At 37.3% G+C, this 14,779-nt stretch overlaps 2 protein-coding genes across 5 annotated transcripts; both read right to left on the reverse strand.

The window, feature by feature from the left end:
• Positions 1–29: 29 nt before the first annotated feature.
• On the reverse strand, positions 30–3,985 carry LOC113298624 (protein CNGC15b-like). Of its 3 annotated transcripts, none has more exons than XM_026547407.1 (8): positions 3,724–3,985; positions 3,236–3,320; positions 2,553–3,108; positions 2,144–2,356; positions 1,581–1,873; positions 1,379–1,490; positions 884–1,120; positions 30–753 (listed from the first exon to the last, which is right to left on the reverse strand). In XM_026547407.1, exons 2-8 carry the CDS (start codon positions 3,262–3,264, stop codon positions 52–54), a joined length of 2,142 nt encoding a protein of 713 aa, XP_026403192.1. In that variant the 5' UTR covers positions 3,265–3,320; positions 3,724–3,985; the 3' UTR covers positions 30–51. The 3 variants fall into 3 exon arrangements, with proteins under 3 accessions (XP_026403192.1, XP_026403191.1, XP_026403190.1); XM_026547406.1 differs by having other exon boundaries at positions 3,236–3,408; XM_026547405.1 differs by lacking the exons at positions 3,236–3,320; positions 3,724–3,985 and having other exon boundaries at positions 2,553–3,210.
• Positions 3,986–10,651: 6,666 nt separating this feature from the next.
• Positions 10,652–12,803, reverse strand: LOC113298625 (29 kDa ribonucleoprotein A, chloroplastic-like). Of its 2 annotated transcripts, XM_026547409.1 has the most exons (5): positions 12,366–12,803; positions 12,060–12,161; positions 11,213–11,530; positions 10,977–11,063; positions 10,652–10,850 (listed from the first exon to the last, which is right to left on the reverse strand). In XM_026547409.1, the coding sequence occupies exons 1-4, from the start codon at positions 12,711–12,713 to the stop codon at positions 11,001–11,003; spliced, it is 831 nt and encodes a 276-aa protein (XP_026403194.1). In that variant the 5' UTR covers positions 12,714–12,803; the 3' UTR covers positions 10,652–10,850; positions 10,977–11,000. The 2 variants fall into 2 exon arrangements, with proteins under 2 accessions (XP_026403194.1, XP_026403193.1); XM_026547408.1 differs by having other exon boundaries at positions 10,703–11,063.
• Between the last annotated feature and the right edge of the window lie 1,976 nt (positions 12,804–14,779).

Consider the following 14,779-nt stretch of genomic DNA (forward strand, 5'->3'; position numbering starts at 1 on the left):
TCCCAAGTTAGCAACCAAGTTTACCCTGTAAAATTTCCTTCGAGTTTTTTCTCAATCTTCAACGGCAAAATCTGGTTCAGAAGGTTTCTGCAAAGAGCTAACTTTAGGAGAATCAGGAGAATCTGATCCATATGATAACTTTGCACCTCTTCTAGTGCTTGCTGCTAATCGTGCGGCATAAACGGCTAAACCTGACCCTGGTGGGGGCAAACATGACAAATCTATTGGTGCCAATGGCGACGGTTCACTCCAACTCTCCCTAGCCCTTAGTTGAGCTGCTAAATTCCGTTTTTTAAACCTACGCCACGCTGCTTGTATAAAACATGCTCCCCAAGTTCGCCATTGATGTGAGTAGAACCGGAACTTATGCCGCAGTTGTTTACTGTGAAGTCTACGGAATTGAGAAGCTACAAATTTTAGATCATCTGCTATGAGAGCAAATGCTTCTACTTCGGAAATTGCCTTAACTGTTCGAGTTGATGACGGGAGGATACAACTCGGATGTGGATCAAGCGCCCATGTTAATAGCTCTTCTCCACAGAAGTCACCAGGGCCAATTCTGCATGAGTTGAAGAAACCAGTTCTACCTCCATTTGTTGTGTTGGAATCAAGGTGACCTCTGATGATAAATAACATTTCATTAACTGGATCTCCTTCGCGTACTACGCATGTACCTTGGGTACAAAGTGCAGGTTTTAGTCTTTCACATATTGCGTCTAACATTCTTTCATCCATCTGATCAAAGAGAGGTACCTGTTATTCAGCTCACCAATTAAGAAATGGTAAACATATTAGTGTAAAAATATCAGTTACTAAATGAGTTGAAGGTGAAGTCTTTCAAATATAAAATGAAAGTTGCAAAAGAAAGAAATATTCAACTTACTCGTCGAACTAGGTCAAGACACAAGTGTCTTTTAATGTCTCGACGAAGATCCATTGGGAGACCTTTGAGAAGAGTTTCTTCATCAACTCCTCTAGTTGCCAGCCACTTATATTGATCATACCTTCTAACACATTGTCGTAATTCCTGAGGTAACTGCCTGTGCCTCATCCATTGTTCAGTGTCTGTTCTCTTGATTCTCCACTCTTCTAATCGCACAGTTGTTGATTGGAGGTAAGTCTGTTGTAATCAAGAAAAGCAGATCATTAATATACATGAGAGAAGAATCATGCAACCCGAAACTTCAAACTAGGCTATCATATATAGTGGTGGACTTTAAATGAAGCGAGTACATCTAGTTTCAGTAAATAGAAAGGGTGACCCTTAGAAGGAAGAATTCCAACTCAGCTGAGGCTAGTGTCAGCTAGAACGGAGCACACACTTCTAAGGGTACATTAATGCATTGAGAAATATGTATTCTTGTATGACTAGACTTACTTGCATATTTCCGATAAGCAAAGCGAAAAGCACCAGACCAACAATCGCAATAACGATGGCAAAACTTATTTCTCCAACGTAAGTGCTTGTCGAAAGATTTTGCCCTAAAGAGCTAAACAAGTTGATTGACACATAGTTGCATGAATTTTAGAAGAATTATTAGAATGTTAATTAGTGAAGGTAAGCTCAGAAATATGTTTACCTCAGGTTCCTCAAACCCCACCAAAGACAGTAAAAGTACTTGTTAAAGAATGACGCAGATGTCACATCGAAGTCTAATGCGTCCCCATATATTCCAAACTTAAAGTAGTCATTGACAGTAGTACACAGTGAAGTGATGTTGCTCGATGTAAACCAATCAACCCTATTTGGCTTATTCATGTTACGACAATCAAAAAATCCACTTCGACAAGTTGCCCTCTGGACTTGGCAGACAGTTCTCCAACATGATTCTTGTCGTTCAATCGCTAAGAGGTACCAGCAAGCTCCTACAACCTTTAAACATGGAAATGGATGAGTTGAAAATCCATTTTCAGCTTAACCAAAAACCAATAATTAAACCATCCAGGTTCAAAAGAACTTGTAGTGTTAATCCATGCTGATTTGGTCATTCAGGCCATTGGAACACCCAAAACCCCTAAAGGGCATGAATTTCTTATGCATAATAATCAGAGTTAAGGTAAATTGTTCTTCTTTCACCCTTTTTGATTTTCCACCGAGACTCTCATAAGTAGAAGCTGAACTTTAAAAAACAACAAAACTTACATGGCTTGCCAGCATATACAGCATTAGGTTATAAGCAGCTCCCGCCCATGCAGTCTCTGTCACAACACCGGTGGCTTTTACAATCTGTTGTGAGAGTGGGAAAATGAGAAATAGCCGGGGTAGATACTGGAAAATTATGCTGAACCGAAGAATGTTTTTCGTATTTGTCACTGTTGAACTCCCTGGATTAGTGAATGCACACCAAATTAACACCTACAACATACGGAAAGGGTCAGGATATCTATCATAATATGATGAAAGACTTGCGAATAAAACATGAAAAAACACAAACAGTACAACAGTTTGAAACACTTGATTGACTGCTGTGTTGACTGAAATTGTGCACATCTGAATATTTATAAACCGAGAGGTACTCCTACATGAGGAAAATTTTCAGTTAGTCTCATACCTGTGGAAGCGGTAATGCTGCTACAAGGTCAATCCAGAAATCCTTCGCTAGGTACTTAGCGGCAATCTTTTTAGAATCTATTACGAGCTCGCCTCTACCAAATACACGAGAGGATGGAGCAACATAAGCTGTTTGAAACCGTACATATATCTGAACTATGTAAAACACATCCGCTAATGACCTTACAACAGTGAGGAATATTTCAAGACCTAATCCAACTTCAATACACATGTCATCTTTAGCACCTGGTATGAAAAAAAATAATGGATCCACAAAAAGAGAAACTAAACACGCTATTAAGAACATTTTGTTCCATCGATGAATTAATGATCCGCGGGGATCCAATATTTTCTTATTGGCTCTTTCGTAGTCTTCAGAAAATACTCTTGATAGCACTTTAGATTTTAACGATTTGCTTATCCTGTCCGACCCGTCAGCGTCGGACATCCTCGGGCTTGAATCAGGGAACTGTGTTCCATCTATCTTGTAAGTCAGCTTAACCAAATTGTCTACTTTACTTGCTGTGTACTTGGAAACTTCAGCATCATCCTGAAATCTAAAACATTTATTCCGAAGCAACCAATACATGTCAGCTTGGATTCAATTATTATGTCAAGAACAAAAAGCAAAACAAGGCAAACCAATATCTGAACTAACTTCACTGAGAGAGTGAAATGAATAACCTCACTGATCTTGATTTAGTGTATTCCATAGAAAGTTGAAGAAGTTTCGACCGTGAATTATTTAGCGCCCGGACTCCTCTATCTTCTGACAAAAGCCAAAGAACTTCTTAAATGTTAGGCAATCGATGCAAAAGAAATGTGAACACCTTCAGTAACTGCTTTCATCAAGATTCCTGTGAGCAAACTAACAACTATCAAACTTCAAAAGCAAAAAAGAAAAAAATAACTTTGGGTCAACAAGTATTCTACAAGGGCAGTGAAAAAAATATTTTTATTTTTATTATTTTTCTGGATCTTCATATTTCATCTTTCACTCAATAACAGTTATAGCCACGTTCAGATTTCAATGTGGACTGATTATATTCTCAAATCTGAACCAGAAAGTCAATCATGAAATTGAAACCAAAAACAGCTTCTCTATCTTTATACTGACACTAAAACACAAATGCAATGCACAAGGATATCTAAGAATTTGAACAGTAACTTACTTGAATTTCTTAATTCTGCCCATCACGTTCATATTTGACTGCAAATTTCACAATTCATACCCAGATTGAGAAGATGTGAGATTTGGATTTTCAGACAAAATACTTGGAGAAAGCACTAGAAATGAAGTCTGGTAAAGTGGTTAAATTCACTGATTCATCTTCCAAGCCGTAAAAGGTATTACATTTGCTTACAGAAGTGGCAAGAAGTACATAATTTAAATGACAAAAAACAACAAAAAGAAACTACAAAACTTTCACTTAGTTCTACTTCTTCTCCTCTGGGATTCTTCTTGTTTCTTAGTTCTTAGTTCTTGCAACTAATAATTAATTTCTTTTCCCAACTGTCAATGAATTTTATATATAAAATTATTCAAAAAATTCGGAATATCTGAATTAAACTATGCACTATTTTAATTTCATATGGATTAGTTTATCAGTAGTCACATTTTTTCCCCTGAAGTGTAGGCAGAGAAGAGGACAGACATATGGATCTTCCAATCCAGATTCATCAAAGTTAGAGAGAGAGAGATTGAAAACTGCAAAGGGATCACCAAAATAAGCAAACTATATTAACTAATTAATGTACTATACTACCTTGATGAGTTGACTACGTTAGCTTGTCATGATCAATGGAGTACCGACACGTACCTCATGCCATTTTTACTTCTCTGATTCATAATATCTTCCTTCGTATTCTCGAGCAAGTCACTTTGTCATGCTTGCTCACCCCACCACGTCAGTCCGTATTGGATATTCTACTTATAAACATACAAAGAAAGAACTGAATTTCAATCGAGCAAAAAAAGAAATAACCAAATTTCGCAACGAGCCCACTTGGCAATAGAGACATTGGAAAAAAAAAATTAAGCATTTCTCTGAACTAGGGGTGTGTAACGGACGGACGGTTGCGGATTAGGAGTCACCCGTAACCGAACCGTCAAAGTTGCGGATTTGTAAAATTGAATCGTGACCGGCCCAATCACCCGCGGATTTAACCTTTGCGGATCCGCGGATTGTACGGGCCGGTTGCGGATTAACCGCGGATTTGACCTAGTTTTGATTGTACTTGTTGGGCCTAAATTCAGTTAGTGTCTTAACTTAGTTTTGATTGTATTCAGTTAGTTAACTTAGTTTTGATTCTATTTGTTGGGCCTAAATTCGGTTAGTGTTTTAAGGACTTTACTTCTTTTTCTTTGGGCCTAAATTCATTTAGTTAACTAAGTGATCAAAGAACTTCACTTCTTTCTCTTTGGGCCTAGGTTCATACTCAGGTAAGAAAACTTTGCTTCTTTCTACGGTTGCGGTAATCCGCGGTTTTCAAATAACAACCGCAACCGCATCCGCATCCGCACCGCATGCGATTTGAGAATTCCACCCGTGTCCGGCCCATACATCTTGCGGTTTGGGTGAAATCCGCAATTTTGCGGACGGATACGGGTTAAATCCGCGGTTCCGGTTTTTATGCTCACCCCTACTTTGAACCGTGCAATCGAACCTCCTCGAAACATAACAAAGAAACCCAAAATATTTAATGTTGGAGCGTAAAGATTGCCTCTGTGACTTACCCATGTTACCTTGGCTAACACTGTTATACTGGAACTGAACCAACCAAGATTTCCTAATTACAACAATGGGACATTGCCAAGTACAGGAATGATCTTTAAGAGATACAGGTAAGGCTGTGTCTATGTAAGCTCAGCCAAAGAAGCAGAGCTACAAGCTAAATGGAGAGGTCTGCGGACCACAGGGATAGTTCAAGTAACGGAAATCTCTTGGTGGTGGGTGATGCTAAGATTCTAGTGTAGCTTGTATAGAGTCATCAACACTTCCAAATACTATGTTAAAGTTTCTACCAAGAATCTTTACCGACTCTGCCCAGTCTCTAGAGCTTAGTGTGCCTAAACAAATTTATAACTTGTGGTGATGAATTTCACATTGAAACGCAATTCTAATTTCCGTGTCTGCCAACTGCAAAAGCTGATCTTTAACTGTCTATAATAATTCTTGTTGATATTTGTTTTGATATCCGACTCTGTAGTGTATGGAGAAGAGATGAACAACGCAAGAAGATGAATTTTGAAAGCTATCCGACAAGGAGCGAGATCTCGGTCCCAGAAGTAGCGTGAAAAATCTTAAAGCATTACCTTCCGGCCCATCATTTCTTTCTCTCTTTACACGTCACAATATATATCGCACCATCATCAGTTCCCTCAATATTTGTTTGAAGTCCCAATTGATGTGTGTGTTGTTAACTAGTGCAACGCTTCAGTTATGAAAACAAGTGCATAATCATATGACTTGAAAACGGGCATAACATTTGTATCTCACAGCTACCCAACAATTAAGAATAAGAAAATACAATTAGGTGGGAGATTGTTCTACAGGCTGGACAAGAACTGCTCATGCGCGGGAGGTTTCTTTAATGTAGCAAGTAATACAACACTTGTTGGGTTAAAGAGGCAATGAGGAACACAGTGTCTTAAACTGGTCCCCACAAAACCATGTTGTATTGTTGTGTACTCACTGTTTAGTGTTTATTCATCAGCTTACATGAGGGCAACTACTTAGTTGTATCTGTCATTTCCTTGAGAGGAAAACACAGGATCTAATAACTATACTATTATGTAATGTTCTACATTACACAGCTAATAACATTGCAAAAACTCACAGATTAATCAAAGATGATGAGGGTGTGTGGTCTGTGCCAGAGAGATGAATAAAGAATTAGAGATTCAAGTAGAAAAGCTTAAACTATGCGGGATGCACACGTCTAACTCTGCACATATAAAACATAAACATACGTCGGTGGTGATTATTATAATGCTATCTTGACTTTTGAACAGAAATGAAGTTTCCATGACCGAAATCAGTAAGTGTGGGCCCATTAGTTGTTATACGTTGAAGCCGGTCAAATTCAGACAGTTGAGGTGGACCTCACCAAACCATACCCTTTAGGCAGAGTAATGGCAGTGAATTATAGTGATACATGCATCAGAACATAAGATAGCTTAAACCACCAAAAAGCCCATGTTGGAACTTAAGAAGTTATTCAAAAGTTCATTTCAGGCGTATACAGTGACATTCACCATTACAGCATAAAAATAAACCTAAAAAGGATCAAAAGACGTTGTGGGCGCACCCGGGGAACGACACAAGATGTGCAAAAAGATGGTCATCTGCTTTTATACGAATTCATGTTCACCAAAACCATTATAAACTTCTTTGGGTATTTTTGGAATTTAAATTTCACTATGCATGATTCAGAAACCCATAGTTCAAGAGTCACTCATCCTCATCATGCTAGACATGTTAGGAATTATGTTCAACAATTAGGTCTCATTGACTTAGATTTCTCAGGAGCTGACACTACTTGGTCAAATCATCGTAGTGGAGATGATCATGTCTCTGCTCGTCTAGATAGGGCTTTAATGAATAGTCGATGGATCAATCATTATACAACTGCTCATCTTCAACACTTAATTCCTATTGCTTCGGATCACTGCCCAATTTTTCTCCATAGGGTTCCTACTGCTAGTAAAAGTTCTCCTTTTAATCTCTACAAGTGTTGGTTTCAACTGGATTCATGTACTGATACTATTTCTCGAAGTTGGCATCAACAATATTCGGGGTCTCCATCCTTTCAGTTTTCTAGTAAGTTAAAATCTACTAGAACTCAGCTGCAATTGTGGAAGAAAATGTCCTTTGGAAACATTGAAAGTAATCTTCAAAGCATTCAAAATCAGCTTCAACGTTGTTATGACAATAATTTGCCTTCTTCTCATCCTCAGGTTAAACAGTTAAGTTCATCCTTGCAGCAATGGCTTTCAATTCAGAAGGAGTTCTTCGTGCAAAAAGCAGTGATAAATTTATTGAGACTGACAGAAACACATCTTATTTCCATTCATTAGCCAATTATAATAAAAAAAGATCAAATATTAATGCTATTCAGGGTCCTTTGGGAATTTGGTATGACAACAGAAGTGATATTGAAGCTATTTTTTGAATCATTTTGCAAGTATCTCTAGTTCTTCTAAACCTCGGACTAATAATGAGATTTTGCAGCTTTTTACACCTTCTGTTTTAAAAATTCAGAACAACAGCCTTATCCAGAATCCTGATGCTCAAGAAATTAAAGATGTTGTGTTTCAAATCAGGCCTTGGGCTTCTCCGGGTAATGATGGGTTTCAGGCGGCTTTTTATCAACAATGCTGGGATATTTTCGGCTCAGAGGTAATTTCCATAGTTTAACACTTTTTCACTCATAAACATATGCTTAAAGCCATCAACCATACCTATCAAGTTCTAGTTTCTAAAATTCAAAACCCGAAAACCCCAGCTGATTACAGACCAATCAGTCTGTGTAATGTTAGTTATAAAATTATTTCAAAAATTTTGGCTAACCGTCTTAAACCTCTTCTCCCTGACCTTATATCCCCTACTCAAACTGCTTTTGTCTCTGGAAGACATATCCATAACAATATTATTATTGCTCATGAGATATTGCATAGTATGAAAACTAAGAAGATTAACAAGGCTTTAGTTGTATTAAAGTTAGACATGTCGAAAGCTTTCGACATGGTAGAATGGTCATTCGTGCTTTCTATTTTTCTCCAACTGGGTTTTCATTCTGACTGGATTATTTTAATTGAGAAATGCATTTCTACTTCAAATATCTCTATTCTGATTAATGGTAGTCCTTCTTCGATTTTTTTCTCCGACTCGGGGTATTCGTCAAGGCGACCCACTGTCTTCATATTTGTTTCTTTTCATCATGGAAGATTTCTCTCGTCTTCTGCAGCTTAACATTGATTCTGGTCATCTTTCAGGAATTAATATTAATCGTCAATGTCCTTCATTCAATCATCTGTTTTTTGCAGATGATTGTTTGTTTTTTTTCAAGCTGATTCTTCTCAGATGAGACATCTTCAACATTTGCTTCACATTTTTGGGCAAGCCTCAGGTCAGGTTATAAATATATGCAGAAATCAACTTTGTTTTTTGGTAAACATACTTCTAATGCTCATAAGTCTTGTATAACCAGTATTCTTGGTATGAAAGTTATGGGACTAGGAGACAAATATTTGGGTATACCTCTTCTGCTTCACAGATATAGACATCAAAGCTGTCAAGGTATAACTGATAACATGTATAATAAGTTGCAGGGTTGGCAGAGTAAAATTGTTAATCAAGCTGGAAGAACTACGCAAGTGAATTCTGTTCTCAGCACCATGGGCATGTACCAGATGCAGGTTTTTAAGTTACCTGAAACTACCATCCAACAAATGGACAGAATTCAGCGGAATTATTGGTGGAACAATTACAGCAATCCTCATTCTCAAAAGTTCATCTCTTGGAGTAAGGTATGTTTACCTAAAAGATTTGGTGGATTAGGCCTTAAAAATTTAAGTAATTACAACTTAGCATTTCTTGCAAAGCTGGCCTGGCAATTATTACACAACCAAGATGCTTTGTGGGCAAAATTGTTGAAAGGCGAACATTTTTTTCATAATGACTTGAAATTTTTTCCTCCACCTGAAAATTCTAATTCGAGTTGGATATGGCAGAGTATCTGTATTGGACTAGAGATTGTATTGAAAAATGCTAAATGGAAAGTAGGTAATGGTTCAAGTATCAACATTTGGACCTCTAACTGGATTCCTTCTTCGAGTTATGCATTACAAGATTGGAGTGATCTAAATACTTGCAACTATCAGTGGGTTTCTGAGCTTATTGGTACCAATACTGAGCAATGGAATGTGCCGCTTCTTCATCAACTTTTTACTCTTGATCAGGTGAACTCCATATTAACTATTCCTATCCAGTTAGATCAAGAAGATAAATTAATATGGCCCTTTACAAGTTCTGGTATTTTTACAACAGCCTCAACCTACAAACTGCTTTGTGACAAGGATTTAGTCAAAGACAACTCTATGGGATTATCTCAACAGTTTTGGTTAACTTTCTGGACGTTAAAAGTTCCTTACAAGTTTCAGATTTTTCTATGGAAAGTAATCCACAATGTTGTTCCAGTTAAAGCAAGAATCTTCAATCATATACATAATGCTGATTCTAACTGTGTGTTTTGCAATTTAAATCAGATAGAAGACCTGGATCATATGTTGCTTCATTGCCCTTTCTCTAAGGCAATATGGCAGTTTTACTTCCCTCACCAGTTTCTCTCTATTTTGCAGCACTCTACTGTCTTATCTTGGATTCAGACTTGGCAGTTAAAAGATTCCTTCTTTAACATCCAGAAGACTCCTCAGATTATTCACTTAGCCATGTGCATTATTCATCTCATTTGGAAACTCAGGTGTAGAGCTGTTTTTAGCAACATCAACCCAAATCATAACTCTGCCATCTATCAAGTTAACTCATACATTGCACAACATCGTTTAGGCAGCCCTCCTTCTAATTATAATCATCCTCAAAGTTATAATGTCTTACATCATAATTGGAAACCTCCTCCTCTGCAATTTTTGAAAATTAATGTTGATGCTTCTTACAATTCTAGTTCCCTATTGGCTGGTATTGGAATTATAATTCGGAACTCTGCAGGAGCATATGTCATGGGAAGGGGAGCATTAAGGAGAGCTAGCAATGTCCAAAAAGCAGAAGTCTGGGCTATGTTGGAGGCTATGCAACTGGCAACAACAAATGGTTGGTCTCATGTTGTGTTTGAGACTGACAATCTTGCAATCTGTTCTTTCTTACAGCAGCAAGCTACTCTTTGTCACTGGCAGAGTTTGCCTTTACTGAGAAAATGTGTAGATATATGTAACATTAATCCTGTGTGGTCTTGTACCTTTGTGTACAAAGCTTGTAATAAGGCTGCGGATGCAATAGCTAAGGCAGCTCGCAAGTACAATTTATGTGGGGAATGGTGGTTACTCCCACCAACAATGTTAATTCCTTACATAAGTCATGATGTAAGAAATATTTCTGTTTAATATATGGTTGTTTGTTTAAAAAAAAAAAAATTATAAACATGCAGTTCATGTTACCCTTTCAAGATATATTAGTTTGTTCACAGTTCATAGGTATACTTAAAAACAGTGATCAGAGGAAGCCTTATACTACGTCTCGTCGTAAAGCAGATTCACATAGCACCAGCGACTCTCGAGTATCTGTTTTGAGCACAATTAGTCGGTTGGGATTCATAAACCTTAGAGATCACTCACAAGTAGTGCCAAGTAACAAGAGTAAAAATCTAAGTGCAGAACAAATAGAGTAAATATTACTGTAAAACCTACAAATTTAAGACTAAGCTGCAACACTCAAAATTGGCGCCTTTGCCTTGCTTCTGCCACGCTCACTCGGATTGATCTACCATTCAAATCCTGCATCATGTCCACGGCAAAACAATTTGAGAAAAACAAACAAAATAAACACCAGATCCCTAAACAATAAGCACCATCCGGTTAAAATGAAACACTCCGACACAGTATATCTTAACTATAATGGAAAATCAAGGTGCTCGTGTACTTACAGCGCCATCTAGAGAATCAATTGCACTCTGGACCTCTTCAGCAGAGCCGTAAGTGACAAATCCAAAACCCCTTGATCTACCAGTCTCCCTATCATAAACCACTTTGGCTTCCAAAACTTTTCCTTGCTCATTGAACAAGGTTTCAAGTGCTAAATCATCGACACCCCATGAAAGGTTGCCAACATAACACCTGTTGGAAGAATCGAAACCGCCACCACCGCCACCACCACCACCACCAATTCGGGGTGGCCTCGAGGAATAATCATCCTTTGGTGGAGGAGGACCAGAGTTCACCCTCAATTGCCTCCCATCGATTTCCTGTGACAGATACCATAGTTCACCGGATAAATAAAAATTGAAACAAGACTCACATTGAGAGTCTCTTATAAACAGCTTGGAACTTCAAAGACAGTCGAGAAATATACGAATTTTCAAAATCTTGAAAGGGCCAAAACTGTCCATAATGCTATTCATCCTCTTCTTGCAAAAGTGCCACTGTTAAGTGGAACTAAGCTTTCAAAATACTTCTTCTCATTGTTCAAATTTTTCATAATAACAATACTTGAATATACAAGACTTCCACTTCGAGTGGCATAGAATCCAACCACCTCTACTAACTTGGTTTAGCCAATGTCATAACGACTCAATTTCCCATGAGTCTAGAGTCCAGGATAGGACTTACAGTTACAATTCAGATGTTCAGGGACCTCAATGAAATACATCAAACAATGTTTAAAACACCTTCTGCAAATCCAGTAACTTATCCAAAAGTAAATCTTTTCACTCAACAAAAGGTAACACCATAAACTGATAAAATGAACTGGAACTGGGCATCAAGAAAACTTACATAGCCATTGAATTGCTCCACTGCAGCCTTAACTTCATCGGTGGATGACATAGTCACAAACCCAAATCCTCTGCTTCTTCCACTAATTTTATCATATATCACCTGAACAAGGTCAAACAAATTCAGTTTTTACAAGTCTTCGGTAAAAAATAAGCAAAATTTTACTACCACGCCAGTTGGTAAACCCTAAAACCAACCAAATTTGGATAAGCTGCCATAAACCCTAAACCACCCTGAATAAAAATGATATACCGATTATATAAAGTTTTGATTTTTATTAAAGATTGAGAGATAACACAAACCCACCTCAACCATCTCAACAGTACCAGCTTGTTCGAACAATTCAGCAAGATCAGCACTTTCTACACTAAAAGGAAGATTACCCACAAAAATCTTCAAATCAGGAGAGAAATTAGTTTCATCTCGACCAGAAGAAGCTTGGTCAAATTCAGCAGCAACCCTTGTGACAAAACGAGAAGATGAACACCCTTTATTAGATGGAAATGAAGAAGAAATCGAAATGGGTTTGGTTTTGAGAGAAGAAGAAAGACAAAGAGTTGAAGATGGTAAAGACAAACAAGTGTTTCTTCCCGTTTTGGATAAAACTAGGGTTTTGATAGAGATTGATGGGAGGACTAAAGAAGATGAAGCCATGACTCAAACAGTGTAGATGCTCCTGATAAGGTTTTGATATGGAGGAGGGGAAGGAGCAAGGGAGAGAGGAGGAGGGAAATGATATTTCTGTGACTATTTATCGAACGAAATGGATAGGGCTGGGATTTGCAAATGCCTCTTGTTTCTCATAAAATTACTAAATTATCACAAGAAGGTTGGGGGAGGATCTCTCTAACCGTTATCTGCTAAACAGAACCGAACCAAACCAAACCGGTTAGAGGAAAATCGAATCCAACCATTCACTAATTGGTTGGTTTTGGTTTAAAAAGATAAAAATCAAAAAACATGGTTTCAGTTATGGTTTGATTTTATAAACTAAAAAAACTAGTTGTGTGTTGCACGGGCTCTGATTAGTTTTTTTGAGTTGGCTTGTTTTTAGTCATATAAATACTTTTCCTTTTAATATAATTTTTTTTTAACTAAAAAAAAAATTAAAAAAAAAAAAGCAAAAAACTCTTAGAGCCTTCAAAAATCAAAATTCAAATTCCCTTAACGCAACGGTATACAGTAACTTTGTCCACTTGTCACTTTTACAGTTGGCAATAATAACGATATCGAGCGATATTCATATTAGTCAGTGATAGAGACTTTATCATTGACGAAATAGACAATATCGCTCAGTAAGGTTTCAGTCGCTCAACTGTTTTACTACAGTGGCACAACTGATTTGCCATGCCAGCTAGTATGGTAAACAGGATTTTTTGACATGGTACATAGGTTTGGCCCTAAGTGGGGAAAAGGAAGAAAGTCTAGATTAGACGTTCTTCATGACCTTGGGTATTAAGTCCACGTTATCATTTTGCCTCTAGATTTCTATAAAAATTAAATAAATAAGACGTTAGGGAGATGAACTTTAGGTAAAAAGTTATTTCTTTATTTTTGCTTTTATCATTTAGCAATGATGCATCAGAGATGCTCTAAAAAGAAAAATGATAAATCTTTTTTCATAGTGGGTCCACACGAAAGCCATAAATCCCGTAATTAAAATAATGAATCATGTAAAGATGATTTTGTGGATGTTTTTTTCCATAGCAACCTTATAATTTCAATATGCATCATCAGGCGATAAATGAGTCGACACAAACTCTACCTGTTTCACAAGTTATCCAATCAATCTCGACAGATCCATTGCTGATTTGTTGATTGGTCAAATATTTTCTGTTTGGATCTATAGATTAATCATCTTTAGTCCTCAAATCTACCAATCAATCTCTACCAAAATCCATATTTTCTTCTCAAAATTAAATATGTTCTCTGCAAATGAAGTTTAAATAAATCTTATTCCTTTCCTGGTTATCTTGAGCTCCCCATGCTAATTGCAATGAAGTCCTAAGGTATTATGATCTTATCTATCTTAATATGCTAATATTTATGTTCTTTTACAGGGTATTCATTTTCATTTTTTATTTCGCCTTTGTTTCGTTTCTAAACCCTCCCTTTAGCCCTCAAATCTTGCCCCCAAACTGTTTGATCTTGCTCAATACAGTTAATCCCTCACCATAGATCCTGTGGGGTTGTTGTACAATGAATCCCTTTGAACCGAGAAAATCTTATAAACCACAGCTCACCCCATCTCCACTCAAAGTAACCCTCAATCTATACTGTTTTTAAGCCTTATTGGTTTTGAGTTAATGAATCTGTGCCTAAGTAGTTGGTGCAACAAATAAATAATCGGTTCCTCTAGCTCTCAACCTGTTAGTTTCAATTTCAAAAAAGTTGTTTCTAGTCCATCTCCCTCCCGAAAAGCCTTGGTGAAGCAGTCGAAAAAAGACTTGGTGTGCATAAATTTGAAAAGATCACCATACAAAAATCAAATGATTATTAGAGTTAACAGAAGTGTAAAAAAAAGACAATGAATCACATAAGTAAGAAATTGGCAGTTGAAAATGGTGATATGGAAAAGTCATCGAAGGAGTTGAAGGAAAATCATGAAATGGCAGCTGAAATACAAATGAACGAAGGATGTTATCTCGCTACTCCATCTGATACAGTTGCCCATCTCTGACACCAAACTTTAGAGTGTCGGTCAGAAATAATGAATAATG

The sequence above is a fragment of the Papaver somniferum genome, chromosome 7 (genome assembly GCF_003573695.1).
Source record: "Papaver somniferum cultivar HN1 chromosome 7, ASM357369v1, whole genome shotgun sequence".
Classification (NCBI taxonomy): domain Eukaryota; kingdom Viridiplantae; phylum Streptophyta; class Magnoliopsida; order Ranunculales; family Papaveraceae; genus Papaver; species Papaver somniferum.

Bases quoted from the DNA above. Each gene is read 5' to 3' on its own strand.
- LOC113298624 (XM_026547405.1), bottom strand. From the start codon at position 3,140: ATGTATTGGTTGCTTCGGAATAAATGTTTTAGATTTCAGGATGATGCT. The intron at 2,357-2,552 runs GTATGAGACTAA...CGTATGTTGTAG, and splicing joins CAGCATTACCGCTTCCACAG to GTGTTAATTTGGTGTGCATT. The intron at 1,491-1,580 runs GTAAACATATTT...CAACTTGTTTAG, and splicing joins TGGGGTTTGAGGAACCTGAG to CTCTTTAGGGCAAAATCTTT.
- LOC113298625 (XM_026547409.1), bottom strand. From the start codon at position 12,713: ATGGCTTCATCTTCTTTAGTCCTCCCATCAATCTCTATCAAAACCCTA. The intron at 11,531-12,059 runs GTAAGTTTTCTT...TATCTGTCACAG, and splicing joins TGGAGCAATTCAATGGCTAT to GAAATCGATGGGAGGCAATT. The intron at 11,064-11,212 runs GTAAGTACACGA...GACATGATGCAG, and splicing joins TTGATTCTCTAGATGGCGCT to GATTTGAATGGTAGATCAAT.